We start from the raw sequence: 23,538 nt of genomic DNA, 5'->3' as shown, positions 1-23,538 counted from the left end.
AGTCCCACTCCCACACTCTCTTCCACTCAGTACTACTACTGCCCACTGACTCACTTTTTTTGAGATGAAACTTTTTTCACTCATAAATATATACACACACTACGCTGCCCGTGTATGAATCTAGAGCTCAGCCCCCATCTGCTTCCATGGCGTTATCTCCAATCTGTTATTTTCTTCTTTGTACATATTTTCTTGTGATATCACTGCTAATTTTCTCTCCTTCACCAACTCAAGAAGCGGAACAGAGAAAAACCTTCATAATCCATGTCCAGCACGATGCAAAACCCTCCATTTTCCCAACTCACAACCACTGGTATGAATCCTCATTGAGATCCCTTTCCACTGTTAGTGTCAATGCGGCTTCGCCGGATTCTGCTGACGCTAGCCGCATAATCCACTCCTACAACAACGTTTTCCATGGTTTTTCAGCCAAACTCTCAGCTTCTGAAGCCCAGAAGCTGGAAAGCTTATCCGGCATAATTGCGGTTATTCCGGAGCAAGTGAGGCAAGTGCACACCACCCGCTCGCCGGAGTTCCTCGGCTTGAAAACTGGCGACAATGCTGGGTTGTTGAAAGAGTCTGATTTCGGGTCGGATCTTGTAATAGGAGTTATCGACACCGGGATCTGGCCAGAGAGAGAGAGCTTTAATGACCGGAATTTAGGTCCCGCTCCCGCGAAGTGGAAAGGGGAATGCGTCGCCGGGGAGAATTTTCCGGCGAGTTTGTGTAACCGGAAATTAATTGGGGCTAGGTACTTTTGCAATGGATACGAAGCAACTAATGGGAAAATGAACGAAACGAACGAGTTCCGTTCGCCGAGAGATTCCGACGGGCATGGCACGCACACAGCTTCAATAGCTGCTGGGAGGTACGTGTTTCCAGCTTCAACTCTAGGCTATGCTCGCGGCGTGGCTGCTGGGATGGCACCGAAAGCCCGCCTGGCGGCTTACAAAGTCTGCTGGAACGCAGGCTGCTATGATTCAGACATTCTCGCGGCGTTTGATGCTGCTGTAGCTGACGGTGTTGACGTCATCTCGTTGAGCGTGGGTGGAGTGGTGGTGCCGTACTATCTGGATGCTATAGCAATTGGGGCGTTCGGCGCGTTTGATGCTGGAGTATTCGTCTCTGCCTCTGCAGGAAACGGCGGCCCCGGCGGATTAACAGTTACAAACGTCGCTCCGTGGGTTACAACCGTAGGTGCGGGGACCATCGACAGGGATTTCCCCGCCGACGTCAAGCTTGGCAATGGAAGAATAATTCCGGGGGTCAGCGTGTACGGCGGACCGGCGCTGGCTCATGATAAGCTCTACCCTCTAATTTACGCCGGGAGTGAAGGCAGCGACGGATACTCGTCTTCCCTCTGTTTGGAAGGTTCATTGGACCCTAATGCGGTGAGAGGAAAAATAGTTTTATGTGACAGGGGAATTAACTCCAGAGCTGCAAAAGGTGAAGTGGTGAAGAAGGCCGGCGGAATCGCAATGATTTTAGCTAACGGAGTTTTCGACGGCGAAGGTCTGGTGGCGGATTGCCACGTGTTGCCCGCGACAGCAGTTGGCGCGACGTCGGGGGATGAAATCAGAAGGTACATTCAATCAGCTATGAAATCGAAATCTCCGCCAGTGGCAACGATCATTTTCCGCGGTACTCGGCTGCATGTCGCTCCGGCGCCAGTAGTGGCTTCGTTTTCTGCCCGCGGCCCAAATCCAGAAACCCCAGAGATTTTGAAGCCCGATCTGATCGCACCTGGCTTGAACATACTCGCTGCCTGGCCTGACAATGTCGGGCCGAGCGGTATTCCGTCGGATAAGCGCCGGACAGAGTTCAATATTTTGTCGGGGACATCCATGGCTTGCCCACATGTGTCTGGCTTGGCTGCTTTGTTAAAGGCAGCTCACCCGGAATGGAGCCCCGCAGCCATCCGGTCAGCTTTGATGACCACGGCTTACAGCCACGATACCCGTGGAGAAACAATGCTAGATGAATCCACAGGCAATTCATCAACCGTGATGGATTACGGGGCAGGCCATGTCCATCCACAAAAGGCCATGGATCCAGGCCTGGTTTACGACTTGAATTCCTACGACTACGTTGACTTCTTGTGTAACTCGAATTACACGACCAAGAACATTCAAGTGGTAACCCGAAAGGCAGCTGATTGTAGTGGGGCAAAGAGGGCTGGGCATGTGGGGAATTTGAATTACCCGACGTTGACAGCCGTGTTCCAACAATACGGGAACCATAAACTGTCAACACATTTTATACGGACCGTGACTAATGTGGGCAATCCAGAATCCGTTTACACTGTCAAAATTCATCCCCCGAGTGGGGCATTGGTGACGGTGGAGCCGGAGAGGCTGGCCTTCCGCCGGGTGGGGCAGAAGTTGAACTTTCTGGTCAGGGTACAAGCGGAGGCACTGAAACTATCTCCAGGGAGCTCAGTTGTGAAGAGTGGATCAATAGTATGGTCTGATGGGAAGCATTTTGTGACTAGTCCAATAGTTGTGACAATGCAGCAGCCACTTTGATCACTTAGTCTTGTGAAAATCTTGGGCTTTTGCTGAGCAAAAGGTTTGCTAAATGGGGGAGAGGGATGATGTGAGATATATATGTATGTATAATGAGAATGAAATGGGCTTCTTTCTATACTTGAGAAAGTGGCATGAAATGAGAGTAAGTTGGTCTAGTAGGTTTTGGTCAGGTGCAGCAGGGTAATGCTATTGAGTTTGTGTAAGATGTCGAATCAAGAATGTGATGTAAAAAGAAGATGCGCTTGTGTTGAGGAGAAGATCATAAGAAAAAAGGTCAATGATGATCAATTTTCTTTTTACTTAAAATTTTCTATCAATTCTGTAAGGAAAAGATGAATGGATTATCTAGCAGTGGTGCCCGATGGTGGCACCTTGTTCTTGTAAAAAATATAGGACATGGGTTGGAGTTTTGGAGGGAAGTTGGGGAATGAGACTTGTTAATGCAATACAAGTGGGGCAGCAACAGAAATATTTGGTTCCCTTGGCACATTGTTGTGTAGTAAGGTGAGGTGAGGTGTGTTTGTGTTGGAAAGAAGTAAAGTGAAAGGCTGGATCTGAATAGAGGCAGGCAGAGAAGGAGTGGAGCAGTGGGCAGACTATTACATTTGAGAACCCCATGTCTGCATCACTACTCCTCTGCTCTTGTGAGTTTTAACGTTTTCAGCCTTGTGGCTGGCAGTGTGGCCCCATTTCCATTAGGTAAATGCCGACGTCGTGGATGGAGTAGCGACAAACTATTGTGAAAGTTGAAATGTGATTGTAGAAAGTAGTGTACAGCAGCAGGCAGCAGGCAGCAGGTCATGGTAAATGATTAAGTACATATGAATAAATAATTCATTATATATATGTATGTATATATCTTAACTAAATGTAGTGGGGGGAGGGGGGTGGGTCTATGAATTCATAGGAATACTGGAAATGGAAGACGACTACTCACTACTACCCCTCCTTCATCATTCATGCATAATAATTGTGAGAGGGAGGGAGAGACCCCAAATTTCATAATTATTCCATTGATTAAAGTAGCCGGTTTTTTTCTTTGCTCATTAAACATACCACTTTACTTCGTTTTCTTTTTATTTCGTATTTAATGTTGGCTGCTCCACTTTACCTCTCATATTCCGGATTTGACTTTTTTATTCCAAATTCTATCCATCTTGATTCCAGCACACCTCTGTATTTTATCAGCACCCACTAGACCCAAAATCGATGTAGGTCTCATAATTTAATTTTCTAAAGGCTCACTCATAGGACATAAATGGGCCAACACTTGGTTTTGTAAGGTTGATAAGAGCGTATTGAGAAATGAGTTGGGCCCCGTCCAGTCTTTGTTTGTGAGAATGGGCTTTAACATGTATATAGAAAACTAGTGGGAAGTGGAAGTGGGGACCTTCACCTCTCTCTCTCTTTGCTATCTTTCCTCTGAAACAGCTGCTAATGCGTGTTTTTCCTACCCTTGTTGAACTGTTGGACAATTGCGGATGAACATTCACTCCAAATTGCAACTTGATTGGGGTTTGGTTCTTCCACAACTTGCTTTTTCCCTTTTTGTTTTTTTTTTCTAATACGATAAATATCTAAACATGTGGTCCAAAAAAATCAATACTTATCATGAATGTTAGTATTGATATCTTTAGTAGAGTAGGATTGTCTTGCATATTGCAAACAGCTGAGACGAGACTTGGGAGCAGAGTAGTATAATGTTGAGTACGTAGCTGACCTTGAGCGTCAATAAATCTGGAGTTGCTTATTTATTGGACAAACATACATCCAAAAATGCAGTGCTGTTGGGCTATTAGTTGATGATATTATAGAAATGATGACCATCTCAAACATTAAAATAAGAATGATAGTTGGTCATTTATGATTATGAATTAGCAATGAGAATTGTGGATAAGGGTGGAATATATGATGTGGTAAATAAGGGAGAAATTGCATTAGTTTTGGTATTAGTCAAAAGGGCAATTAGGGCATTATATTACTCCCATTTCTACTCACTCAAATTATTATCATTAATTGATTAGAAAGTAGGAAATGAGGCGGTACTGACCACATAAGACATGAGGAGCAGCCACATTTAGTTAAGACAAAAGCCATTACTATTCACTAAAGTCGTGTGTCTCCACAATTTCTATTTTTACACCTACTTCCATTCATCACTCTTTTTGTCGTGTTTCTCCTTTTAATTTAGTTGCTCCGCGGGCTCCACTCCCTCCCCCTCCCCCTCCCCGCAATTTTAGGTCTGAATTCTGATGCATGCACCGCACCTTAACTTGTTTTTCCTACATCTCCAATTTTTCAAATACAATAATTGAAATAATAAGCTAAATGTATGCTTAATTTTTATGTCTTTTCATATTTAAAAGGTCCATAAGCCTCTAATCCAAAAAAAATTCAAAATCAAAATATGCTTAGATATATGAGAAATCTTATAACATGACGGATAAAGTTAGGAAATCATAATAAGAACTATAGAGATAGTGCCGATTATAGCTATAAAATTTTTAAATAAAAAATATCGTAACAAAACGAATATGAATGCAGTAAGAATATTCAAAATGTCAATAGTTGTACTTAGCCATTATTTATAAATATTCCAACTTGAATGATTTTTCATAAACCAGTAATCCATGGATGGTCGAGTGATTATTGTGAGTCTATACATATTTTAATTTAAGTTGAGTTGAGGTTCAATCGATACGATTTGAATATCAGAGATATGGATCTTAACCTTTTTCATGATTTTTTATAAAAAATTTCAAAATCTTAAAGTAGCCCAGACATCAATTTTAATGAAATTTCGCTCTAATATTTAATTCTAAATATGATAAATACAATGGTAGTTAATTAAAAATTAAAACTAATCCATATAATATTGACAAGTTTTGTTCCATCAAATAATTAAATTATGGGTAGACAAGTCGGGATGAATTGTCCACCTGCACATGCTACCACAATCAAAGCTGAAAAAAGTTGAACATTAAATTAAAAAAAAAAAAAAAAAGAAATAGGGGGAATTAGACTCACTTATGTAATTCAACAAGAGGCAACCTATTCGAATTAGGTAAATATTCCTTTTTCTGGTACTACCGCCAGAGATATCTGTAGTAATATTTTTATTTCATTATATTCTCCTCTCTATATTTATTATTAATTATTTACAATTATTACTTTTTTTTTACCGTCAATATATCTTTTTCTAGTGTAACATGATATTATAAGAATAAATCATTATATTGTAGAATAAATTCTTATATATTCAATATGCAGAAAAAATAAATAAATAAAATTGAGAATGTACCGAATCGGTTCATGCAATTGGTCTTAACATACAAATATTAACAGATCGTCTAAACGCCGTGTCACAGTTAGTCACGATGTTTAAAAATGTGTATGTGACTCTACAACTCCATCCATAGTTATAAATGTTCGGAATTGAATCCAATACATTATTGTTTATATTTATTTAAATTATTATCTAGTTTTAGAAATTGTGTTTGAAGTTAGTTTCATTATTTATTTAATCGAGCTTAAAATTTTTTTAAATGAATAAAATAAGACTTGAGCTCGAATAATTTGATATTTTTAAGTATTTTATTATTTTTACACTAATCAAGTCAACTTCGAATGTTTATCGAACAAAAAACTTTTGTTTGTTAAGCTTAACAAATCGATGACAAACGAACTTTTATTGATCAATTTCAATCGAGTATCAAATAATTTTATTTATTTTTCAACTCATTACTTCGTGGGCCCGATTAATAGGAATTAGATGTCAATATCTAGAGTATAAATACAGGGATAACGGTACTCTTATACATTGTTACAATTTAATGCATGTAAGGAGGTATATCTTCACTCCCATACAAATAATATAATCAAGAAAAATTTATTTGATTTATAATAAATCAATAATAAAACAATTATGAATAAATATAGATTTTATTTGTTACACATGAACAGAGGTGAGGAATATTAATCACCCATATGGGGTGAAAGTCATAATCTTGAGTCAGATAAGAATATTCCAGCAGTTGTCAAGCAACGACAGATTGTTAATCACGGCTCGTATATGTAATTTCAGTATCTCCAAGGGTCAAATTCTCAAATATTAAAACTATTTCTAAAAATTATTAAATTTAAGTACTCTATAGCATTAACATAATTAAGTACCCCATTAGGGGAAACAAAGAGATATACACGAATAATAATCAAATAGAATTAAATAAAAATATACATGCTTTTGAATTAATATACAACTCATATCACGGTAAATTTAATTGCAGACAAAGAAATGAGACCTTTATAAATCGCTCAAACTCTTTGTCTGCAATTAATATGGGATTCTTACCTACATCAATTTGTAAATTTATAGATAAATCCCTTGAGTGGATCTTAATATAATGTACCTCGGAAGGTTTGTGTAAAATTTTGTCACTGACTAAAAAGTATACGTATAATTAAAATTACAATATCAATAACTACACTTATATTTTATAAATGATAGAATGTATCTATGTAATTAGACTTATTCTTATAAAGTATTAATGTAACTTACCCTTAATTTAATATATGAAAATATTAATAACTAATCAATATTAAAATGAAATGAATGTGCATATAGTGCTATATTAATTAATATGATTTAAATTTAAAATGTCATAATTATAAGTTTGTTGGACGAATCTATCTATCATTAGCCACAACTTGTGCACCTCACTAGTCACTAATTTAGTCACTAATTTGTACCATCTAGATAATCCAAATCATAGGGTGAAAAATAAATTAAATTATTCAATACTTAATTAATAAAAAACTTGTTCAAATTTAATTTATTAAACTTAACAAGCTAAAATTGAACAAAATTTTTTGTTCAATAAACTTTCAAACTCAACTCGAGTTCGATTTTATTAGTAAAAATATATATATATTTAAATGTATAAAATTATTTAAATTCACTCATATTTAATTCAATTAAAGTTGATTTAAAATCAAATAAATTAATAAATAAATTAAAAATTAATTTTTAAAATTTAATAATAATTCAAATAAATTGAATGTCAGGTGAATTCAGCTCAAATTTGAATTTTTTACGGCCGTACCAAGGGATGCAGGTGCGTGCGGGAAGGAAGGGTATTTGGGTCAAACAACATCAATAGGTAATTAGGGCCCTCCTAGAGGGGTAAAAGGGTAAGTAAAAGAGTAAGCGTAACCACCTCGTTCCTGTCGATCGCCCACCTGCCTCTTTTTGCTCACCTACTTATAAGAAAGAAAGAAACCCCACTCCAAAAAATCATCTTTTATTTTTCTTCTCATTTACCCAAAATTCCGTTCTCGAAAACCTCTAAAATCTCACGCAAGAGTTGAAGGAGAATTTAGTCCAGTATGTGTGGGGGAGCTATTATCTCCGATATCATAGCGCCGGCGAGCCGGTCGTCGCGCCGGCTGACGGCCGATTTGCTATGGGGCAGCGGTTCCGTCGATCTCTACAAGAAGAAGAATCCGGGGAACTATCATTCCAAGCCGATGAGATCTCAGCCGGTCATTGATTTGGACGATGATTTCGAAGCTGATTTCCAGGAGTTCAAGGATTTTTCGGACGATGAAGGCGAGATCGATGTCAAAAAGCCTTTCTCTTTCTCTGCTTCGAAGAATCCTGGTTTAAAGGGTAATGATGATTTTCTTTTTATTATGTTTTTTAGTTTTTTTGAACTTTTATTTGAGTTAAATGGTAATGTTTGTTAATGAACTGGTATCTCCGGTGGTTAATTAGTTATAGCTGGTTATTTGATTGGCTTGATTTTTGTTGTTCATTTAAAACTTAAACTGCTACGCTGGCAAGTTTTACGGTAGCTCATTTCCTAAGTCCATAGTTAGAGAGAAGTTCTGATTTTTATTTTTATTTTTCCGGTGATGTTGATTGAATAAAAGGAGCTGTAGATAAATTTAAGAATAAACGATTGGCATGAAGACTTTTCTTGCAATTTTTTTTCTTTAATTGGCTAAAATTATTTGTTTGTAAATTTTGGTTCAATATTCTTTATTCTGGATTGATGTCGGTCGATGAAAAAAAATTCCATTTCTTGGTCATTTTGTGGTAAGTTATTGCAAGTCTCAGATTTATGTTTCACTAGACTCGATTACCTCTAAGTAAACTCTAAGTTGCAGATGTCTTTGCTTAGACATATGGGCAGGAATATAATTGCTTGGAGAATATTATTTGGACACTTTGAGTTTTTTGGTTTGGTAGATCAATTTATTTTCATAAGTACTGCATTAAAGCAATTTCCTGTCTTTCTCTCTTGAAAATATCCTGCAACATATACTTATTTTCAATAAAGGGTGGCTAAAAGATAACAATCTTTGTATATGGTCATCATACCTTCCGGGGCATCTAGCATTTATCCAATTTTATTGTCAGCCCAACTATGTTTTTGGTTTAATTATCGTTAAAATGCTATGGATCTAATATTTGCTGTCCTGATTTTTTTTTTTTTAAAAAAAATCTGTGTTAAATGGTGTCAGATATATTCTTTCAGTAGAAGCTTTCCTAGGTTATCCTTTAACCCGAGCTTCCCCTGCAGTTGTTGTTGCTTATTTTTGCTTTTCAGTTTTGTTTCTCTTATTGATGTTGGTTGTTTTTCTGAATCTTTTGAAGGTTTGAAATCTGCAGACTCCGCTGAATATGATGATGATGCTGAAAAATCCTCAAAAAGAAAGAGGAAGAATCAATATAGAGGGATCCGACAGCGTCCATGGGGTAAATGGGCTGCTGAGATCCGTGATCCAAGGAAAGGGGTTCGGGTTTGGCTTGGTACTTTCAACACTGCTGAGGAAGCTGCAAGAGCTTATGATACTGAGGCTCGGAGGATTAGAGGCAAGAAAGCCAAGGTAAATTTCCCCGAATATGTTCCAGCTGCTGCCTCGAGGCGTACAGTTAAGGTGAATTCGCATAAAGTTCTTCCTAAAGGGAGCACTGAATCAGTTCAACCCAATGTGAATGAAAGTGTGAACTTCATGAACATGCTTAACAGTGACTATTATGATTCATTGGGTTTTTTGGAAGAGAAACCACAAGTGAAGCAGTATGGTTTTGCTGATACCTGCCCTGCAACTGGTGATATGAGATTAAAACCACTTACCCCTACTGATGGCACAAATGTTTACTTCAGCTCTGATCAGGGCAGCAATTCTTTTGACTGTTCGGACTTTGGTTGGGGCGAGAACTGTGCAAAGACTCCAGAAATCTCATCTGTGCTTTCAGCCGTCATCGAGGATGATCAAGCTCAATTTATGGAGGATGGTGGTCCAGCAAAGAGAGCTAAGTCAAGTTCAGAGGATCTTGTTCCCCGTGATGAGAACACCGTGAACAAGGTCTCTGATGATCTGTCGGCATTTGACTCCCAGATGAAGCTGTTTCAGATGCCGGATCTTGATAGCAACTGGGATGCATCAATTGATGCTTTCCTCAATGGAGATGCAACTCAAGACGGTGCGAATGCAATGGATCTTTGGTCCTTCGAAGATGTTCCAGCTATGCTGGGTGGTGTCTACTGAAGCCGCTTGCTTCCTTACTGGCTGTTCTGTAAATAAGGCTCCATGTTAGTGCTTTCTTGTTTATTATAATTAGCATATTTAGGCGATTATGTTTTCTTAAATAATGTTTACTGTGCTAGAGAGAATATATTTGAGATTTGAATGTCGGTTTTTTTAGGTGTGTTTGTTTCTGGTGATCAAGACGAGCAAACAGTAAAGCATGATTAAGCCATGATGGTGTTTTAGTAGGCTCTGTTCTACTGAGCAGTACATACTTTAACTAGGTTTAGTTCTGTGTTTGAGATGATATTGCAATTGTGTCTGTATGGATGATTAAGTTTTGATGAAAACTTATGCTTGTTTATGCCTATTGTTGGTTGTTTCCGTTTCATCTCATCATCTCAATAATGTTCACTATGCCTGGGGTGGTGGCCTTTACCATCTGATAGAGCCTGTGAAGAGTAACACTATCTATTCAATCTGATGAACACGGGTTCTTAGCTACAGCTTTTTGTATGTGAGAAAGAGTAGGCAGGCATGACAAGGCAATTCAGTATTTTACATACAAGTTGTGAGGGTGGTGGGTGCAGAAATCCACCTGTTTTATACAATAGCCATCCTGTCATTGTTATATCAAAATTGGACTTGTCAACAAGGAGGACAAAGGAGGTGGTAGGTAAAAATTGAAAGGTTGTTTGGAAGATGGCTTTTGCAAGCATGGAAAGGACCAACTGAGAAGATAATTTTCATTTCCTGGTCAAGAAAGGAGGAGGAAAACTCTAGGATACTCCTCATAATTTATATAGAGTTTAGGGATAATTACACCGGTTTTCTATTAGGTTTGGTGTAAATACTGTAGATCCTCTGTTATTTAGGATATTATATCTAGGTCTGTAATTGTTTTCGTCTAACAACAAAAACGCCGCTAATAAAAATTCATTTAATTTTTTGATATTAATAAAAAAATTCAATAAAAATTTATATGTACTCTTTATTGATTTTTTACAAATAAAATAAGTATTTTTTTTATCAAAATAACTTATAAGGGTGAAGGTATACCTTTTCACAAATATTACCACATGAAGATGTCTAAGTGTAGTTTGGTCAAAAAAGAAATTGTTTGAAACCTATAATAAATTGGTAATAAGTCAATCGATGGTACATATGATATTTTTATTGAACTTTTTTTTTTATTAATACCAGCATATTCAGTGTATTTTAACTAACGACGAATCAATTTGTTAGATGAAATTAATTTTTGGGGTATTAGATATAAATTTTCAAACAAGAAACAATTTATGTTTAATTGCACCAAACGGGCAGAGAGCGTCTTCCTAGTTGGAAGGCGCGAACACTTAAAAAAACGCAGTGTAACTATCCCTAGAGTTTATAACAATAAGAAGCTTTCAGCTTCACCGTTCCAAAAGCCACTCTTTGCAGATATCTTGAAGCACAATCAAAAAGGCAGAAACCCCGAACTTGTGAAAAGAATTTGCAGCAAGAAAGGAATAGGATCAGCAACATAACTCCATACAGAAAACATCACATTCCTCCTCCAAAGGGCAATCTCTTAAGCGCCTTATAACCTCAAAATCAAATGGTTAAGGCATCATAAAAATTCCCCAAAAATGAAGAGGCCTTTTCACAAAAACCATGATCAGAGAAACATCTCCCATCCAATCATCTTCTCACAATTCACACATCCCATTTTCCTACATGAGAACATCCTTATTTCTCCTCACCTTCATTTTCTTGCTAATCTTCCTTACAGGGGTCCCTCTTTTATGCATCTTCTTAATCCTGAAGCCCCAAATGCCTGTTTTTTCTCTCCAAACAGTCCATGTGGAGTCTTACAAGCTCAATGTAAGCTCCCAAAACCTCCTCGTTTCATCTGTCTTTTCTCTCAACGTGACCGCTGAAAATCCAAACAAGGTTGCATTAAGCTATGAACCTTCTAGGTTTCATGTCCTCAGCCAAGGGTTAGTGGTTGGATTGATCAGAATTCCTCAGTTTCACCAGCCTCCCTTGAGCAAAAACGTCAGCGTCCAAACACGAGTACTCTTCGAACGTGTAAATGTTAGTGAAATCATGTCCGCAAGTTCAAGGAAATACGAAGATGGTTCGTCATCAAAGGCTGTTTTTGATTTCAGGATATTGGGTGATGTTAGAGCACAGGTCCGGATTTTTCATCTCACATTGCCCCAAATCAAGGTAAAAAGTTTTTATTTCTTCAGTTTGATTATATCTTTACATTCTCTCACACATATTTTTTATGTAATTTCTACGTGTCATCGATCAGGTTGCTTTAGATTGTGATTTAAGTGTCAGTGAATCGAAATTTTCAGCTGGTAATGAAGTTTACAGCATGAGATGGAGCCATAATCAGATGGTATATAACCAATTATACGGTTAACTTATTATTGTTGTTGTTATTATTATGGGCTAATTATGCTTAGACCTTATTCGGAAATGAGAAATTATATTTTTTTGTTGAAATTTTTTTGAAAAATTATACTTACACTCCCTCAAAAAAATCTCTATTTACACTTAACCCTCTAACGTAAAATGTTGATATCAGCAAAAAAATATATAAAATTTTAATTTTACTACTCATTTAACATTCCTATATATATTTTTGTACATCATTATATTTTTTTACCATACGTATAAAATTATTACATGAGAATGTAAAACAAGGGATAAATTAAGAAATTTTATTTTTTGCTGATGTTAATATATTTCTTTCAAATTCTACCGAAAAGAAATCGGGTGTAAATGGTGAAATTTCAGAAGGAGTGTAAGTGCAATTTTTTAAAACTTTTTTAGAAAAAATTGTAATTTTACATTTTCATAACGAAGTTTAAATATAATTAATCCTAATATTATTATAATAAATTACAATAATCTTTTTTAAAATTTAACATAATTACTGTGTCAAATTTAAAAAAAAAAATGGTTGTAATTTAGGATTATGATTATATAGTATAGGAATGATGAATATGGTTATGAATATGCAGATATCATTCCCACTCAATTCCAAAACAGTCTCCAAGAAATGCTCTCTGGCTATTCTAATGTAACATCATCCATCCCATCACCTCCACTTCTTCAACAATTCAAGAAGGAGCTTCAGCTGCTGCACTTTGCAATTTCTTTTTTCTTTTCATCCCCAACAAATTTCAAATTTCTTTATGTACATATTTCTCTTTCTAAACTCAGACCCAATATTTGTATACATATTTTACCCTTTTGTGTATATAAATATGAAAGAAATTAAAAGGAGAAAAAATTATTATTAATAATAGAAAAAGAAAATTAAATCAAGAATCGTTAGAATATGAATACATTATGGGCTTTTACCAAAGCGAGTAGTTGCGAAGCCCACTATGTTTTGGGCCTCAGTCTTCTATTGGGCTATTAAAATATTTCTGTACTCATTCAAATTTTATTTTATTTTCTACTCCATTCAACATGTTCGTCATCACGTGTATATATAATTTTTTTTCAAAATAAAATATAGATATCATTATTATACACATAGTATGTATATATTAAATAGAGTAAAAAATAAAATAAGGTCTGAAACAGAAAATTCAATCCACGAGCAAACATAATTAAAATTGTTTTTTCTAGCAACAGGGGTGGAAGAAATTGGTTTGAACCTGTTTGAGGTGAAGCCAACTCAATCAAATATTAATAATAAAGACATAAAATTGCTGAAATGTCAAGTTTGTGGTATTTAAATATAAAAATAAAACAAAAAAGTCAACGCCGTATTAAATATAGTCAACCGTTTGAACATAATCACAAAAAAAAAAAAAAAAGAAGGATCGTATATGTATATATGATAGAAATAATGAATGAGAAGAAGGTAGAGAAGTGAATAGTCCACTCTCTGTCCTCCAAAGTCGTACCTGCAACCATTACTTCCTCACTACTTTCTTCAAACCTTAAAAAGATTAATATTCAATGACAAAATTAACGTTTCTCATCATCTTCATTTGCATCCCTGTAATAAGCAGCAGCAAGCAGCACTCGTGCACAATTATACCACCTCCCCTCTTCATCTTCGGCGACTCATTCTTCGACCCCGGCAACAACAACTTCATCAACACCTCCACTCTCGACCGAGCCAACTTCTGGCCCTACGGCCGCACATTCTTCCACCGCCCCACCGGCAGGTTCTCCGACGGCCGTCTCATATCCGACTTCATCGGTAATATTTAAACATCATCATCATCATCATCATCATCATCATCATCATATATAGACATGAGTAATTGTGATTTGTTGATCATGTGTTGTGTGGAAGGTGAAATATAGGCCAACATGCAAAACACCCACTCATTCCACCATATCTAGACCCAACAAGAAACTTTGATGAGATTATGAATAATTACCATGGGGTAAATTTTGCATCAGCTGGAGCTGGGGCTTTACCACAGACTTTCCAAGGACTGGTACCACCTCTTTCTTTCTTCTTTCCAATTTTTCTTTTACCTTCATGCATAACTTGTTTTTCCTTTTCTTTCTTACGTCATGTCCTTCATTTTCATAATCTAACTTCTTGAGAAGACAATACAATAAATATATATATTATTGGCTTCAATTTTAATAGTTATAGATTCAAAATTATGATAAATAATTTTTATTGACTACGGTTAAATAAAAATTGATACAAAAATCTTGATTTACCACCAAGAAAAAGTTATTTGTCATGGCAAAGACCACGACGAAAAGCCATGACAAATGTTTTAGCCATCCTTGCAAATACCACGGCTACAACCATTGCATAACCATAGTCAATAACTATATCATACTATTATTTTATTTTTAACCATGGCAATTAACCGTGATTAAACATCGCATTTTTTGTAATGAGGCGTTTATGGATTTGGGAATATTTTTATTCAAATCAGGTTCGGACAAATTAAATTAATTTCATAACGAGCGTGACACATGTGTAATATGATTAGTTTTTTTTATCTATACAACAATCATACTTATTATATAATTAATTTGAATTCGATCAAATTAGGTCTAAATTAGAATTTGGTGATGAGTGTGAAAGGAGCAGCAAATGTAGACACGTGTGCATGAATTCACATAAATGTGATGATGAAAGTGAATGAAATGTGGGTGTGTGTATATATATATAGAGACCCCACCCCTGAAATTCTTAGCTAAAGTAATTATTAATAGATGAATTGAAGTTTTTGAAACATTTTGCCCAAATCCCACATCATCAGAGCTACATATATATCTTCAAGAATAGATAAATCATGTGACAAAGGGATTTGGTGATTTTATCTCTTATCTTCAAGATATGTGGCTGAGAATGAGATCTCTGATTATTACAACATTCATGTCTTGCTAAAATTATACAATTTTGTACACACACACACACATATATATTTCAGCTCAAGTACTCTTTCAATTATTATTACAGATATTTTTTCTGCCAACTCATGAAAGTGATGTTTTAACTAATTAGTTTAATTATAAAGGGAAATTAAGAGTCAATTATTCATCATACAAAAATCCCTAATATTCCCTTCTACTTCTAGGGTTAGGTTCATTTCCACTCCAATTTCAACTTTTTCAATTACTTCTCCCCCCCGGGGCTTGTAGATGAATACACTGTGAGCTAAATGTAGGAATGCCAAACTAGCTAGCACCACATTTTTTATTAGGAACAAAAGGGATTCAAAAGTGTATACCTCTAAAGCCCATAAAACTATTCTTTTTACACTATATGTTAATTATATTACAAGTGTAATGCATTTAGCATGTGATTAAACTGTGTTGCTTAGACTATAATTTTTCTCCAGTGCGACTCTTTTGTATTTCATATTTTATTTCTTTTTTTAAAAAAAAAAAATGGGTTTCGGGTTTAAACTCAATTGAATATTTTTTATTTTAATAAAATCAATTATTTAAAAAAATATGGTTATGGAATGAAGCCAACACTTGAAAGTGGGAAAAAAAAAGGTGTATGTGAAGTGGGAAGAAAAAGCAAGGCAAGAGAGTTACTATACATAGAGAAGGCGGGCCCAAAAGAGGAGAGCAGGCCCAATAAGTATCAGCTGTCACTATAGAGTCAGTAACTCACATGTTGGATCATGGCCCACAAGCTCAGTACTCCCAGCTTCAGGGCTTTCACATTGTAATGTCATAATCATGCATCCTCAATCCTCATACTCGTTTCCCTTTCACCTTCAGCAATGCCTAAAATTAAAAGTTACTGTATCTATATACATCTTGACAATGGTTGCACCTCATTTGGCGAAGATGAAACCCAATAACTATGAAATCATGAGCTGAAATTGCACCCCTATGTTCTATTTTAATAGCGACAATATGTCTACTTTAATAGTAGTAATTAATTAATTATAATTATTTCATATTAATTATTAGTTTACTAATTGTTATAATTGTTACGAATTGAGTTCAAGGTGTGTTTGTATTTGATTTATTCAAATGGAAAAAAAAAATAGTACTGCCTGTTGGTTGGCACTTCGTTTTTTTATAGTTCACGTTGAATGTACACATACGACATGCATTAAATAAACAAATAATAAAATTTTCTTCATGCAATTGATGTAGACATTATATCATACTTTTTTTCTCCATTTAGATCAGAATTTTTTTATAGTCAAATTAAATTGCGTTTAGGTGGAATTCATGTTATTAGAAATGATCTTGAGATTGAACAGGTGAAGTAACTGGAGCATGGACTTTGAAGCTATTGTGAACTAATAATTTCTATATATCTTTCCAAAAAAAAAACAATCAGGTGATTGATCTCAAGACACAGCTGAAATACTACAAGAGGGAAATTGCTGAATTACGCAGAAAAAAAGGCAGTGCTCAAACTGCAAGAATTTCATCAACTGCCGTCTACATGTTTAGCATTGGCACCAATGACTACATCAGCCCTTTTCTCCTAAACTCCAGTGTTCTGGCAACTTATCCTCACTCACGGTACGTGGATATGGTGACCGGCAACTTGTCGACCGTCGTGAGAGTAAGTTAAACACAATTGCACACTCATGGATGTGGATCAGTTCCCTTAAGTTTCAGACATTTCAGCATCACAAGTGAACCAAACATGCAAGAAACACAGACCCTTATGTGCGTTTTGATTATCAGTAAAGCTAATTCTGTTGTTACGTTGCCACGAATAAGAACTTGTGTGTCAACTCCTGACCTTGTCAAAATTGATAGAAAATTGGCAAGAAATCCGAAATGTTAAATTCGATATGATGAAGTATAAACAGACTTTATGCATTTTTGTGTAGGCAATATACAGAAGAGGGGGCAGGAAATTTATGTTTCTGAACTTGGGGGAGTTGGGGTGCGCACCAGGACTAAGGATTCTTAAACCAGAAAGACAAGGTGGTGGATGCTTGGAAGAGGCTTCAGATCTAGCAAAACTACATAACAAAGCACTCAACAAGTTGCTGTCAAAAATGGAGCAGAAGTTGCATGGTTTCAAGTACTTCCTGTATGACTTCAGAACCAGTCTGGCCCAGAGGATAACTCACCCTTACAAATATGGTACATGTTCAAATGAAAGCTTAGTGTTGATTATATTTGATATGTTATGCTCAGCTTCATTACTATAACAAATACCCCATCTTGCAGGTTTCCGGGAAGGAAAGAAGGCATGTTGTGGAATAGGGCGTTTCAATGGAATATTCAGCTGCGGAGGAAAGAGGCCGGTGAAGGAGTTCAACCTGTGTGAAAATCCAAGTGAATTTGTCTATTGGGACTCTTATCATCTTACTGAAAAGGCCTATAAACAAATGGCAGATCAGATGTGGATTATCCCCCCAACAGAACCTAACAGCCTGAGAAGACTCTTCACATGCTACTAAAGCAGGGTAGTGCATTGCTTTGAACAATAATGATGGCCCAAGAGGGATTCTTGCAATTAGTGCCAAAGTAACTAAATCAATTCATTATCAGTAAAAGCATATTTCTGTTTTCGTATCATGCAATGTCCAAACATATCCAATCATATTTGACCAAACTAACTTATAAATGAATTTAGTTGATCCCCTTTGATCTGATTCCTAACTTCTTGAGGTTCAGAGCTACTACATGGCAATGGGCCAATGGCTTTCCTGACATAGTGCACAAGAATCAAAAACCCAAATAAGGTATCAGTTTGAATGGAATGCAGCATCACACTAATATGGGTCCACAGACCAACGCAGAGACAAAGTTATTGAGTTCAAGACATCATTATAGCAGAGTTTAGTTCCCTAAGACAATATGCACACTCAAAGCTCATATTCATCACACAAATCTTGGTTGAGGTGATAAACGAACTTGCAAAACTGGAGTATATCCAAAAGAAAGTGGAGTGCACCTTGACTAAGCTTCAACTCTGCCAGTCACCTCTGAGCTATTACAGTATCAAATCTGGAATGTAGAACTCGGTCGCTTCAACCTGGGTGGAAAACCATGAGTTTATATTTGGCCACATGAAAGTAAAGGTAGTGTAAGCTTCATGGTGGTGTCCAGTGGTGAATAGAATGGGCATAATTGTACCAGAAAGTCTGAGAAACATCAATGCACAGAGACCCAAGCAGACATGTATTGGAACATCACGTTGATGGGATGTGATCCCACATCAAAACCTGAGGAACAAGACCACCTTAGCACACCAGGCTTACCACTTCAGCATGGCACTCAGTACGCATTACACCATGCTTTTCTGCCATCAGCCATTTCTTTTGGACTCAATATGAGAAGAGATTGCCATAAATTGAACCGTACAGCAAACACAAGTATTATGTTTGCAAATGAATATTTGCCATGCTGAATTTTATATTAGTCAAAACATTGAGAAACACAACAAATAGAAACACATGATCCATCTCGAAAATAAAGCATAGTCAACTTCTCGAACAAAATGATGGGTGAGGGCGACCATGAGTTGGGGAGGGGGACCAAAGCGCATTCGTGTAACTATGAGCTTAGCAGAACTGCAGACTGATGTGTTGTATAGAAAAGAAGAGTACATCACAAGTTTTATCTGTATTATAGAGGGAAAAAATCAAGAAATACCTCAAAAAATCAGGTCAACTTCACCAATAATCATTACAACTACATGATCCATCTCTAAAATGATGAAATCTCTTGCTATCGCGTGCAATAATTTCCCGGCCAACTATCTTTGAGATAATCTTAAATGCATTGTGGCAATCGCCACAAACACGAAGGTTCTTAATTATGCGCAGAGGAGAACGAGCTGCACTAGTCAAGAAACCTTGTGCAGCAGCAAGTCTCTCGCTATGAGCCATAAGAGCTTCCTCTTTCACTTCCTGGTCAACATCATGGAGCACAAATTTGGTCTCTGGCACATAACCAACCTCTTTCATCTGCTGCTTCAACCCATTAAGCAAAGCATATATCCTTTCATGATCAGGGTGGGATCTATCTCCTGCTCTATATTCATGGACTCTACTTCTAACATCTAGGAGATTCTGGCCACTCAATTTCTTTTTCTCTTTCTCTCTTGCAAGATCTGATGGATTTATTGGTATGAGGCCGGCCCTTGATTGCTCATTCAGTCGTGAGGGATCCAGAAGCTCAACGAGCTCAGCACATCGGTCCCCAAGCTCCATATTTCCATGAATTCTACAGAACTTCATCAAGGTTAACCAAATATCTACGCCGGGTTCAACTGGCATCTTTTCAATGAATTCTAAAGCTTCATTCAAGCATCCTGCACTTCCCAGCATGTCCACCATGCTAACATAGTGCTCCATAGTGGGAACGATTCCATAATCCTTCGTCATTGACTCAAAGTGCAACATTCCCTCAACAATATCACATAAGACACCACATGCAGAAAAGACCCCAAGAAACATTTGTCCATCAGGCTTCAATCCAGATCTTTTGAATTCCTCAAATAATTCAACAGAATCTTCTCCATGACCATTCTTCGCAAACCCAGATATCATAATGTCCCAAGTTGTCAAATTACGTTTTGGCATTTGACCAAAGACTGCAAATGCATCCTCCATGGAACCACAATTAGAATACATCTCAAGAATCCTATTGTATGTTCTGACTTCAAGGTGCGGCATGGACTTCAACAAGTGCTCGTGGACAGATTTGGCCTCTTCCAAAGCCTGATTCGCACTACAGGCTTTCATCAACGCCACGTACCGAGGCAACTCAACTTGGACACCCTCCTTCTGCAGCAGTTCCAAAAGATCCACCGCCTCCTTTAACTTTCCTTCCTTGGTAAATTCATCAAGATCCTCTATTTTGCTTCTGACTTGATTCCCTCCAGTAGCTTCAACTGATTCTTCATTTGATTGCATATCACTTGGTACTTGAGAATAAGTTATTCCATCATTACGAGATCCAGCCGAACTTTGCTGGTAGTTCCCTGCATTAGAATAATAAATCCCACCTCCGTTTTGCTGATGCATTCCAGCATTATGTACAGTTTGTCTTGACATTTCTTCGTTAACACCATAAGAACTTCGCAAATTATCCTGACCAGCAAACAGTCCTCTTGAATTCTGCTGTTGAACTCCACCATGATCTTCTGGTGGCATCCCCAAATTCCCCCCACTACCATAACCATTAAAGTTTGCATTGTGTTGAACCTCGTTATAAGGCCCAATCCCCACATCTCCAGATGCAAAATTACCACGCTGCACATTGAAATTCTGCCCATGAATCCGATTCGGGATTCGTTTTTGCTCAACTCCGTTAAAATTCCTACCATAAAATCGACCATTTTGATTACCAGAATTATAATTGAAGTCACTCTCAGCATTAGTACCATGAAAATCGTTTCGAAAATCTGGTTTCAAATCACCATACTGCCCACTTAGGCTTTGCCCATAAACCCCACTAGGGTTTTGGTGCTGCTGAACTCCGCCTAAATCCCCGCCGTAAAACCGATCATTTTGATTGTAGTTACTGCAACCTGCGTGATTTTCAGCAATATTCCCATCAAAATTGCTGTAAATATCCGATCTTTCAGTGGCAGTTCCGAGATTCCTAACAAAACCAAGGACGCTTACATGACACGGAAAGTCGGGGCCTCTTGCCCTACACACCTTGGATAGTTGTCTGAGAGATTTAACAGTCACCAAGGCAGCTCTTCTGGTGTACATTGCTGAGTAGACTCGGCCGTGGCAGCTCAGTCAGTCGAATTCAGGCGGTGGCTAGCTGCTATACGGAGCAACAAAGCTTCGCGCACCGCATTATCATTTTTATCAAGTACGAAGTAGGGTTTCTTAAAAGGGGTCGAATCCGGGCACGGATATTACCCTCTTGTAATATTGATTTATATTTTGCTTATATTAATTAATTAAAAAAATATATATTAATGTCAGATAAAAGCCCAACCTAAAAGAATATATGGGCTTATAAGCCATACAAATGGACCATCAGCCAGCCCAACAACATCACACAGACTCGCATGTACTATGAAAAACTGCGCTATCGTAGTCATAGAGATTAAACCACGTTTTCTGCCACCATTCAACGTTCTCATTATAAAGGGCCCCAACCGACACTTTCCTGCACACTTATCACGCCCTAGCTATCGGCATCGGACCACCTTCCATAGGATATATGACATTTTTGTTTATATACTTTGCTATTTATTTGATTTTGGCTCTTAATATTTTGAAAGCGTGATTTTGGTTCATAATTTTTTATTCAAATATTAAATTAACAAAGTTAAAAAATACGATCGTATTACACAACACAATCATATAACACAATGTATTTCTTTTAAAATTTACACGATCTAACAACTGTACAATTCGATCGTGTAAATTCTCTCAAAATTGTATATTGTCACACTGTCACTATCATGTGTGATAAAAATGTAAACAATTTATAAATAAAATTCTGATCCCACAAATTTAAAAATAATATAGATATGGTTTAAAATATTTGTCTAGTGTACTTGGTGTTAATCTCAATAAATAGATAATGAAATGAGTTTTTCCATTGAAAAAAGAAAAAGTTCTACAACTTAGAAGGAAACAAATGAAGCGGTCGGCACTTCCTCCACGCACCATTTTCACAACCCATAAACACACAACCATATCGTGTCTAATTCACTTCATCTACCCTTGTTTTTGTCCCACACATCTCACCTTAGTGCCCCAACCCCACACATATTTATTTATATTAATACTAAAACAGAAAACCTCTCCATACTTATACATGGAGTTAATGACATCACCATACTAATTTTTTGTAAAATTGAAAATATCCTCAACTCATAAAATAAATAACTTATTCAATTTTTCAAATTTTGCATTCACTGATGAATTAATTTTATTTTCTTTCTCTCTTTCTTTGTATTGATTCATATATTCTACTTTTATTTATAATATATTTTAAAATATAAAATATTATTTATTATATGCATGCATGAACGACGTGTTACGACGACTAATATATATATATATATATGTAGTGTTGAAAAATAAAATTTATTTCCACGTGAGCTCCACACTTCATAAGAAAAGACATCATATATAATAAAAAAATATATATATATATTCAACATTTTTTAAAATACATAAAGTACGTTATAATAACATAAAAAAATTATATTTAAATTAAACTCAACCACATACTTAATTAATTGTGTAACAGATATTATTATACTATTATAAGTTCATTCGGTTAACTAATCCTCATTAAACTGTACAAACAATCGTATAAATTGCTAAATTTACCATTTTTATATGCTCAATGAAATTTTCGCCAACAATTACATGTTTTTGTAAATGTAAATTATGTACCATCATACAATTAAAAATTAATTACATAAATGAAATTTGGCAAAATATAAAAAGGTGTTTGAGGCGATTTAAGTCAAAATGCAATGATGCAAGTAATATTGTGGTAATTTGGAAATACAAGAAAGGGAAGCGTGATTGGAGGGTGACGTGTGTGAAGCATCGTAGAAATTAATGACACACACACACCGTAATAACATACCATTATTTATATTATTATTATAATAATAATAATATTTGATGTGGCTAATAAAAGTCTACATCTCCATTGACGATTTCATTGCTTTGTCAATATCCATAACTCCCATTTTCTCTCACCTCTCAATTATTGAGACTCTTCTCTCCCTCTCTCTCACACACACATAATCACACCCATCTGTGTGTGCTGACATGGACATTTAACACTTTTGTGACCCTGTTACTTGCTCATAAATCTTCATAACCAAGCAACAAATATCAACCATATTCACATTCTCTCTCTCTCTCTCTCTATCTCTCCAATTTGAGTGCACGTAAATTGTGTTGAATTAAATATTTAAAATAAAAAATATATATTTAGCAAAAAATGAAACAATTGTTGAGTGTGGAGTGGGTGCTATTGAATGGGAGTATGGGCATTGGGTTTCGTCATTTAATGGACTTTGTAATTACTTTATTTATATTAAATGAAAAAA

At 36.3% G+C, this 23,538-nt stretch overlaps 5 protein-coding genes across 11 annotated transcripts; 4 read left to right on the top strand and 1 right to left on the bottom strand.

Moving 5' to 3' along the window:
• Positions 1-2,834, top strand: LOC105157875 (Subtilase family protein). The gene has a single exon (XM_011074379.3). The coding sequence runs from the start codon at positions 147-149 to the stop codon at positions 2,523-2,525; it is 2,379 nt and encodes a 792-aa protein (XP_011072681.1). The 5' UTR covers positions 1-146; the 3' UTR covers positions 2,526-2,834.
• Positions 2,835-7,802: 4,968 nt separating this feature from the next.
• On the top strand, positions 7,803-10,434 carry LOC105157874 (ethylene-responsive transcription factor RAP2-12). 2 transcript variants are annotated; one of them, XM_020692446.2, is made up of 2 exons: positions 7,803-8,196; positions 9,202-10,434. In XM_020692446.2, the coding sequence occupies exons 1-2, from the start codon at positions 7,914-7,916 to the stop codon at positions 10,083-10,085; spliced, it is 1,167 nt and encodes a 388-aa protein (XP_020548105.1). In that variant the 5' UTR covers positions 7,803-7,913; the 3' UTR covers positions 10,086-10,434. The 2 variants fall into 2 exon arrangements, with proteins under 2 accessions (XP_020548105.1, XP_011072679.1); XM_011074377.3 differs by having other exon boundaries at positions 7,805-8,196; positions 9,187-10,434.
• A 948-nt stretch (positions 10,435-11,382) lies between these two features.
• LOC110011697 (NDR1/HIN1-like protein 13) lies at positions 11,383-13,787 on the top strand. Its single transcript, XM_020692447.2, has 3 exons — positions 11,383-12,275; positions 12,364-12,453; positions 13,082-13,787. Exons 1-3 carry the CDS (start codon positions 11,718-11,720, stop codon positions 13,142-13,144), a joined length of 711 nt encoding a protein of 236 aa, XP_020548106.1. The 5' UTR covers positions 11,383-11,717; the 3' UTR covers positions 13,145-13,787.
• Positions 13,788-13,889: 102 nt separating this feature from the next.
• Positions 13,890-18,062, top strand: LOC105157873 (GDSL esterase/lipase 5). 3 transcript variants are annotated; one of them, XM_011074376.3, is made up of 5 exons: positions 13,890-14,280; positions 14,487-14,524; positions 16,861-17,091; positions 17,366-17,624; positions 17,712-18,062. In XM_011074376.3, exons 1-5 carry the CDS (start codon positions 14,034-14,036, stop codon positions 17,942-17,944), a joined length of 1,008 nt encoding a protein of 335 aa, XP_011072678.1. In that variant the 5' UTR covers positions 13,890-14,033; the 3' UTR covers positions 17,945-18,062. The 3 variants fall into 3 exon arrangements, with proteins under 3 accessions (XP_011072678.1, XP_011072677.1, XP_020548503.1); XM_011074375.3 differs by having other exon boundaries at positions 14,388-14,524; XM_020692844.2 differs by having other exon boundaries at positions 14,142-14,280; positions 14,377-14,524.
• Positions 18,057-21,360, bottom strand: MEF8S (Pentatricopeptide repeat (PPR) superfamily protein). Of its 4 annotated transcripts, none has more exons than XR_016064734.1 (3): positions 19,143-21,360; positions 18,442-18,522; positions 18,057-18,193 (listed from the first exon to the last, which is right to left on the bottom strand). XR_016064734.1 is itself a non-coding variant. In XM_020692843.2 (2 exons), the coding sequence occupies exon 1, from the start codon at positions 21,212-21,214 to the stop codon at positions 19,163-19,165; it is 2,052 nt and encodes a 683-aa protein (XP_020548502.1). In that variant the 5' UTR covers positions 21,215-21,360; the 3' UTR covers positions 18,216-18,522; positions 19,143-19,162. The 4 variants fall into 4 exon arrangements, 1 of the variants encoding a protein (XP_020548502.1); XR_016064733.1 differs by lacking the exon at positions 18,057-18,193 and adding an exon at positions 18,624-18,789 and having other exon boundaries at positions 18,216-18,522; XR_847482.3 differs by lacking the exon at positions 18,057-18,193 and adding an exon at positions 18,624-18,712 and having other exon boundaries at positions 18,216-18,522.
• Positions 21,361-23,538: the final 2,178 nt, after the last annotated feature.

The sequence above is a fragment of the Sesamum indicum genome, linkage group LG3 (assembly GCF_026168435.1).
Source record: "Sesamum indicum cultivar Baizhima isolate 11 linkage group LG3, ASM2616843v1, whole genome shotgun sequence".
In the NCBI taxonomy this organism is placed as follows: Eukaryota; Viridiplantae; Streptophyta; class Magnoliopsida; order Lamiales; family Pedaliaceae; genus Sesamum; species Sesamum indicum.
This window is presented reverse-complemented; position numbering and strand designations above follow the sequence as displayed.

Excerpts from the sequence above, each read along its gene's own strand:
- MEF8S (XM_020692843.2), bottom strand. The coding sequence starts at position 21,214 with ATGTACACCAGAAGAGCTGCCTTGGTGACTGTTAAATCTCTCAGACAA.
- LOC105157874 (XM_011074377.3), top strand. The coding sequence starts at position 7,914 with ATGTGTGGGGGAGCTATTATCTCCGATATCATAGCGCCGGCGAGCCGG. Across the intron at positions 8,197-9,186 it reads GAAGAATCCTGGTTTAAAGG|GTTTGAAATCTGCAGACTCC; the intron begins GTAATGATGATT and ends AATCTTTTGAAG.
- LOC105157873 (XM_011074375.3), top strand. The coding sequence starts at position 14,034 with ATGACAAAATTAACGTTTCTCATCATCTTCATTTGCATCCCTGTAATA. Across the intron at positions 14,281-14,387 it reads TCTCATATCCGACTTCATCG|GCCAACATGCAAAACACCCA; the intron begins GTAATATTTAAA and ends GGTGAAATATAG. Across the intron at positions 17,625-17,711 it reads AACTCACCCTTACAAATATG|GTTTCCGGGAAGGAAAGAAG; the intron begins GTACATGTTCAA and ends CCCATCTTGCAG.
- LOC110011697 (XM_020692447.2), top strand. The coding sequence starts at position 11,718 with ATGATCAGAGAAACATCTCCCATCCAATCATCTTCTCACAATTCACAC. Across the intron at positions 12,276-12,363 it reads TCACATTGCCCCAAATCAAG|GTTGCTTTAGATTGTGATTT; the intron begins GTAAAAAGTTTT and ends GTCATCGATCAG. Across the intron at positions 12,454-13,081 it reads GATGGAGCCATAATCAGATG|ATATCATTCCCACTCAATTC; the intron begins GTATATAACCAA and ends ATGAATATGCAG.
- LOC105157875 (XM_011074379.3), top strand. The coding sequence starts at position 147 with ATGGCGTTATCTCCAATCTGTTATTTTCTTCTTTGTACATATTTTCTT.